This window comes from Sipha flava, unplaced genomic scaffold, assembly GCF_003268045.1.
Source record: "Sipha flava isolate LNK unplaced genomic scaffold, YSA_version1 487_pilon_pilon, whole genome shotgun sequence".
NCBI lineage: Eukaryota > Metazoa > Arthropoda > Insecta > Hemiptera > Aphididae > Sipha > Sipha flava.
In genome coordinates this window covers 1-7,510 of record NW_020273290.1, presented here as the reverse complement: position 1 = coordinate 7,510, position 7,510 = coordinate 1, and the positions used below count along the sequence as shown (strand labels likewise).

The 7,510-nt window shown below is 21.7% G+C and overlaps 1 protein-coding gene across 3 annotated transcripts; it reads left to right on the top strand.

The window, feature by feature from the left end:
* The first annotated feature begins 716 nt into the window (after window positions 1-716).
* Window positions 717-6,455, top strand: LOC112689961 (protein maelstrom 2-like). Of its 3 annotated transcripts, none has more exons than XR_003149166.1 (8): window positions 717-850; window positions 1,074-1,245; window positions 1,666-1,812; window positions 1,983-2,116; window positions 2,178-2,313; window positions 3,300-3,440; window positions 4,842-4,994; window positions 6,244-6,331. XR_003149166.1 is itself a non-coding variant. In XM_025563845.1 (8 exons), the coding sequence occupies exons 1-8, from the start codon at window positions 728-730 to the stop codon at window positions 6,379-6,381; spliced, it is 1,173 nt and encodes a 390-aa protein (XP_025419630.1). In that variant the 5' UTR covers window positions 717-727; the 3' UTR covers window positions 6,382-6,455. The 3 variants fall into 3 exon arrangements, 2 of the variants coding, with proteins under 2 accessions (XP_025419630.1, XP_025419631.1); XM_025563845.1 differs by having other exon boundaries at window positions 3,300-3,469; window positions 6,244-6,455; XM_025563846.1 differs by lacking the exon at window positions 6,244-6,331 and having other exon boundaries at window positions 4,842-5,028.
* Window positions 6,456-7,510: the final 1,055 nt, after the last annotated feature.

Here is a 7,510-nt window from a genome sequence, read left to right as displayed (position 1 = left end):
TAAAAATATGGTAAATGTTAAAACTAGAATGCTAACCATATTTTTACATACTATTTGTTGTTTTGACAATGTAGATTTTACTCAATTTACGGTCAACAACTAATTGATAGCATATCAGTAATTAAGCCAGTTAACTCAGGATATTTAAGCATATATTTAGAAATAACATGTTTACTTTTTAATTAATTTTCATTTAATTTTAATTAATTTGATATTTTATTGTTAAAAAGATAATATTTTGTCATTGAAGACTATTTCAATTCAATTTTAATTTATAATGTATAGTATAAATACATTTGTTTGATGTTATTAAGATAGTTAATAAGTGTCATTATCAATATTTATGATCATCAATCAAACAATTATAACTGAAAAAATAAGAGGTCTCAAAAAAGTTATTTATTTGTGTAAGAAATTAAGCTTGTTTTTTTTTATTTTTTATTTGTTTATTTGAATAATCAAAGGGCAAAAGTCCTTTTACAAAAAATTACTAATTATTGACATATATAGACACAAAAAAAAAAGCATTTTTATAAATAAAATTAAAATAAAATATATATGTAATAGGATACTTAACTGTATAAAATAAAAATAAAAATAAATAAATTATAATAAATTATAATATTTGGGGATATTCTAAAACATATCTGGTAACCAATAAATAATTTGTGTGTAATTATTAATTAATATATAATTGTTTGTATTATTTTGTTTTTTAGGAATAAATATGTCCCCAAAGAAAAATGCTTTTTTTGCTTTTGTGACTGAATATCAAAAGGAACAAATGATCGATCAAAACATATCTTTCAGTTTTCAACAATTAGCTGATAAGTTAACACCAATATGGAATGTAAGTAATAATAGTTTTATCTAATAAATTAATATGAATGTATTAATTATTAGTATATATGGCAATTTAGTTATAATGAAATTTTGAGTACACATCATCAACTATTCCAAAAGTAATATTAGAACCTTAAGGTTAGACTCGGGTTATGTAAAAGTCACAACATTAATCTTGTAAATTAGGTTAATCTTATAAATAAATTGTTTTTATTATTATTCTTTTATAGTCAATGTCTGATAATGAAAAGAATAAGTACAAAATATTTGCTGATAAATTAAATTCTAAACGGAAGGAAAAAAAAAACCCAGAACAGATTATTACTCTTCACAATAATAGTTCAGATTATTGGAAAATGAAAGAATATTTAGAAAATATGTTTGAATCAATATCTGAAGAAGGTAAAAATAATTTAGTATGTTGATTTACTTAAATGTGTTTTTTTTGTTTTCTAAAAACACATAATTAATATTTTACTTACACACTTTTTCTGGATAAAATATTCGTTTTATGAGAATGATTGTTCTATATATGTTTTTATAACACAAATATGTTTGTTATTCCAATTAATTGATTAACTTGTAAGAGTTCTATATGTGATCTAATACAGATTGGACCAGTGATATGCTAAAATTATGTAGGGCGTTATAAGCAAAATACTATACACACAAAATTATTTTAAATTTTGTCAGTATTTTAGAGAAATTAATCTGTTCTAAACTCACTTTAATTTTTGAATGCATGAGATTACTAATAAATATATTGTTTGTATACATTTTAATAACTGTAAATTAAAATAAAATATATTTTTAATGTTTCAGAATTATTAAATACAAAGTTCATTTTATTACATGTCAATTGTCATGCTCATGAAGCAGAAAAATATTATTTTCCAGCTGAAATAGCAGCATTAAAATTTAATTTATCTAAAGGAGTTTTGCATACATATCATCAAATTGTTGGCCTTGGTGAGTATTTTAAAATAATATTGATTTGGAACAATAGTCTGATAAAGATACCACCAATGTCTAAAATGTATAATTTATATATTAACTATGTAAAACAAAACTAAATAATATTTAATATTCACTTAGTTAAAATAAAATTAGTTTTTATATTTTGTTTTATCTTATTATAGCCAACAATTATCCTAGAGGTTTTGCTGGTGGCATGCGGGAGTATTCAGACAAATTTCATCAAATAGATTGTTGGGATAAAAATCACCCTGAAAACTATAAGAAAATATTGTCAGATTTTATAAACTTTTTAAAAGTAATATATTTGCAATGAAATTGTTAATGTATTATTGTAAATTGTTGCAATATGTTTCCAGGATGAAGAAATTTCCGATTTAAATGATAGTACATTAGATTTACCTTGCATGTTCACTGTAGAGACAGAAATAGGTCTAGATATGATGAAAACTAAAAATAGTTTGGAAAGACTTTACCAAACAGTTTTTCCAGAACGTAAGTCAAATCAGTATTATATAACACAATTTTAATTAATTTAAATTTGAGTGGCAATAAAATAAAAATTTTGTAAGAGAATTATTTTAATATTCTAGTTAATTTTTCTTCTAAGTATTACAATTAAACCAAAAGTGTCAGGATCATGAATATTATCATTTGTATATATAATTAAGCATAAATATTTAAAATATAAAATCATTAAAAAAAAAAAAAAAATATTTAGTTTTATCTATTCAAAAATTAATTTTTTTACATATACCTTATTATTATTATAATATGTAAAATTTACAATTTATCTATCGTAAAAATTTCTGATAATCGTGCTATGTCAACTATAACTTGTAACATTATAGGTAGTTATTAAAATAAGTTGGGATATTTTATGTATTTATTTTAATTAAATAAATCATATTATTTGAAAACCTACCAATTTAATATAATATTATTTCTATTAAGTATATCTAAAATATTTTGAATAATCTATTTGATTTTTATTTTTAATTATGATTATTACAATTTCGTCAAAACTATATATATATATTTATTATAACCATTCTATTAAATTACATAAAGTTAAATACATGTCTCAAAAAATATTTATTTTTAAAATTAAATTAAATCATAAATAATGTGTGAATGTAAATTGTAACAGAATAAACTCCATTAGCGTAAAATTTAAAACATTCATATAAATCCATTGATAATATTATTTTTTCTATTTTCTATTAGATAGTTATATTTTAATTATTAATAATAATATCTTAAATGTACAAAAAATGTCCACTACAATTAATTATATTCTGTTAATTTCAATATAATAAATACTTTTTTTTTTAAATAAAACTGATTTCATTCAATTTCATACATTTTCAATTTAGAAAAGTTAAAAATATCATACATTATTTATATTTGAAGTATCTTTTATTTTATTTTTATTCACTTATAACTAGTTTTATAGTAATAATATAAATATTTAACTCTAGATGATCTGTTGAATTACAAATCAATTTTCAAGATTGGAAGTGTTGAGCGATTATTATTTGAGATAACAAAGAAAACAAAAATGAATTTGGATAGTCGAAGTATAATAACAGGATTGACAACCCATGATATTTTAAAAACTGGTTTGTATGGGTATGGCCTTGGTTGTACAGTAAGTTAAATATATGGATATTAATTCTTTAAATTTGGATTATAATAATGCCAGTAACAATAAAACGAAAAGTTAAATTATTTCGCTAAAATATATAATGTAATTAATTTGATTGCATTTTTTTGAATAAAAGTAGCCACTTGTTGGCAAGTTTTTAAAGTAGCCTTATTTTAAATTTAACCTCTTATCAGGATCTGTTATTATGTTTAACATAATATTTTCATTGATAGATTTTATAATTCTTATAGGTAGAGTTGTTCAATATTTTTTATTTAATTTGGAACAAATGCAGTTTAACTCCTAAGCTATTTTTAGCCCTTTTTTTTTTTTTAAATATTTTCGACATCTAAATCATCAATGGAATTTGCTTTCACACATAATTTAAGATCATCTAACATCTAACATGACTGCAATTTTTCAATTACTGCTAAAGAAATGATTCTTTGGCGTTTAGGTCTTTAATATCTGTAAAATGAAGAGCAATTTTAATAAATTAATACAATTCTGTTTATCTGACTTTGTACTAAGAATTTCGTTTTTTTGCTAATCGCATAATTATTATATATATATTGCATTATTTGCTGTTAATGATTATTTATCAGTGCCCTATACTATAATTAAATTCTGTCATTCATTTTCTTCAATGTTCATGTAATGAATATAAAATTATATATAATTATTATATTTAACCTACTAATGTATAACCAAATTAGGCGATCAAATTATACATATGGGTAAAATATATTACGCATGTTCAACATGTAAGTTATATAGTTGTATATATTATATATATAACTAAAACTAATTTTAATTAAATATAATCCAGAAATTGTAAATATTCCTCGACTTGCTGTGCAACATGGAGATATTTCAGTTTGATGATCGCCATTTGTATATACATCAACAAAGCCACATGAGTCCAATAAAATCAATAACTATTCTAGATTTGCTATGAAAAATCAAATCAGGTGTAATAGAATAGATTCAAAGCATAAAAAAATAATTAACATAGGAAATTTTTGATTTTACTTTAATGTCTAACATAAAAAAATTCATATTTAAAAAAAAAATTTCAATAATTTTAATTTTTCAAAAATCAAGCATTTTGAAGTTTTTTTATTATAACATCTAAAACAAGTTCAGCTAACTTTTTTGAAACTTATTATATATGCAAAAACATACAAATTGAAGGAAAAAATTGTTTAAGATTGCTTGGGAGCTAAACAGCATTTATGTTATCAATTTATCAATCATACCAATTTATTTATATTGATATAAATTAAATAAATAATCACTGAACTCATTAAATATAAAGATTGATTTTTAACTTATGTCTAATATTTATGACAAGCATTTTTATTTTGTTACATAGTACCACGAAGGAAGAAATATTGCATTTCAATGTTCAAAGGCTCGAGTTCTTCAATGGATGTCAAATATTTGCAAATATGTCGGTGAATTTATTGGTTTACAACTTATTCCAGGAAGACACATTGCCGTTCAGTTGAAAGATGGATCGAGAATGGTAAAGCCATCTAATCAAATTAGAAACAATACTTATTGTTGATGTCTTAAATTTATTTTTGATTTATATACTATATAATATTTATGTTACCGTCTATGTTGGAAATGTTGTTAATGTGGATAATAACCAAACAACATCATTAATGTCAATGCATACTATTCATAGGCAATATTCATACTTTTATAATTGATTGGTACATTTAATCAATGTAATTTATCAGTGTTTCCTAATTTAGTTATTGATTTTTCGTTATGAAACTTACTATATTATTTTGTTAATTTGATAAATAAAAAATTTTATTGTATCACACTTTCTGTCAAATTTTATTCAAAAAATTTTTGCGTACAATATTTTGGTAAAGTGTTTATTGTGTGAATCAAATTATTATAAAACTAAATTAAATGTAAGGGAACATTATAATTATTATTGCCTCCTCACATTTTATTAAGTTAATATATTTATATTATTATTATTATATATATAATTTTAATTAATATAATACACTGTTATTGTGTATTAAATGTCATAAAATATCAAAGATGTTATATTTTTTTTATTATTTTTAACTATGATTTTTTAATTTAATTTAAATATAAATGAAATTTTTCTTATTTTGACTCAATTAAATAATTTTATATATGCTTCTATTAGGTTTAGTTAATCAACTTTGCTTATTGAATCACCCATTATCAACAATGACTAATCACTATTGACAATTGATTATTAACATTGACGGTAACATAATTTATAATACTATAATTCTTGAAAATGTTGGCCCCAATTTATTGAATAACTTCATATTTTCACTTATCAATGATAAGTTATCAAGTTATCATTAAAAAAGATCATTATTCTTACGGAGATTTTGTTTTATATAAATTTCTAGAACTTACATATTTATATTTTATTGTATATTTTCTTAATAATTATGTATATGTTTTTTTAGTTTATCATTAATTAAAAAATATTTTGTTAAAATTTGTTACATAATCATTTCCATATTTAACTTAACTATATTTTACATAAGATCTATTGATTGTTTTTCATTTTGTACAAGTTTTTTTTTTTTTAATTTAATTATTAACTCTATGGGTTATTTTTGGGTATGGTAACTATTATATTTTTTTGTTTGTAAGGTATACATGTTGTACATATTATTTTTGTATAGAAGCCATAAGATAAGTATGATTAATTATAATTTTAATTTTTTTAATTGGTTTCTTGTGTCTTAAATAGTATTTATTTTAAGATTGTTGAAAATGAAGATACCCCTCTTTCTAAAGCTGATCTAAGAATGAATAGTATTAGAAGTTTATCTGATCAAATTAATCCAATGAACAGTTTTTTACAAAACGAACCATCTACTTCTCTACTAGTAAATATATAATAATTTATTTTTGTGCTATGTGTTAACTTTTTTTAATTATGCTTGTGAATTTCATATGGTTATACTTAATTATGTTAAATTTGTTTTACTTAAAATATATATTAAAAACTTTTATTTGTGTTTGTGTTAACTGAAATAAATAAATATTTATAATAGAATTAATAATTATTATAAAACAATAATTGTAATAAATATACTGTGATCATACCTGCAAACAGGAATATATAGTGTCATATATCTTTTAACTTTGATAAATTATAACTAATATCTTGTATCTTATTAATTTTTTCTTTGAAATATTATAGATCTTGTTTTTTATGTTAAGATACAAATTAAGATATACTCAAATTTAACTTTGTTATTCAATCATAGAATATAATCCACGACATGAAAAGTGGCCGATGACCGTCACGAACCTATCAGCCGTTTCGTCTAAGTGGTTCATAATGTAATTAAATTAATTGCCGCGTTTTTTGAATTAATCATTTCAATTCGTATTTGTAATTATTTTTTTTTACACCATTATGAATTTTTAGATAGAAATCAGGACCGGAAGGGTTAAAAAATAATTTACCAAAATAACTGTAAAATATTTTATAAATCAATTCATTTATTCAAACCAAACATAACAAACAAAATTAAAAAAAAAAATACAAAAAATTTTAAATTTAATATTATTTAATACATAGATCTTATCCGTGGTGTTCATCGTCATCAGAGTGACTAACACTGGAGTAGTTGCTGTCATCTGGTATTATGGTTATAATTATTGGTTCCATGATAGTATCCCTCATTATTTCTTTTTTTGTTGTCTTCGTTCAGAATTACTTTTGCATGACGAACGCATTTCTTTCAGTCGTCTATTGTATCTGCATCTAATGCGTCGTGTCTTAACCGTTCAATATCAATCATTTTAAAAGCATTGTTAAATTTCGCTACTTGGCCCTTACTTGAGCCCAAATTAATTCAATTGGGTTATACTTATAATGGTATGATGGTATACTTAAAAAACAACAACAAAATAAAACGCACTTTTTTTTTTTTTTTTACAATTACTCGTTCAAATCCGGGTCGATGGACCAAATGTTGATCTGATAAAATTACATCAGTTATAAATTTTATCGTTAAT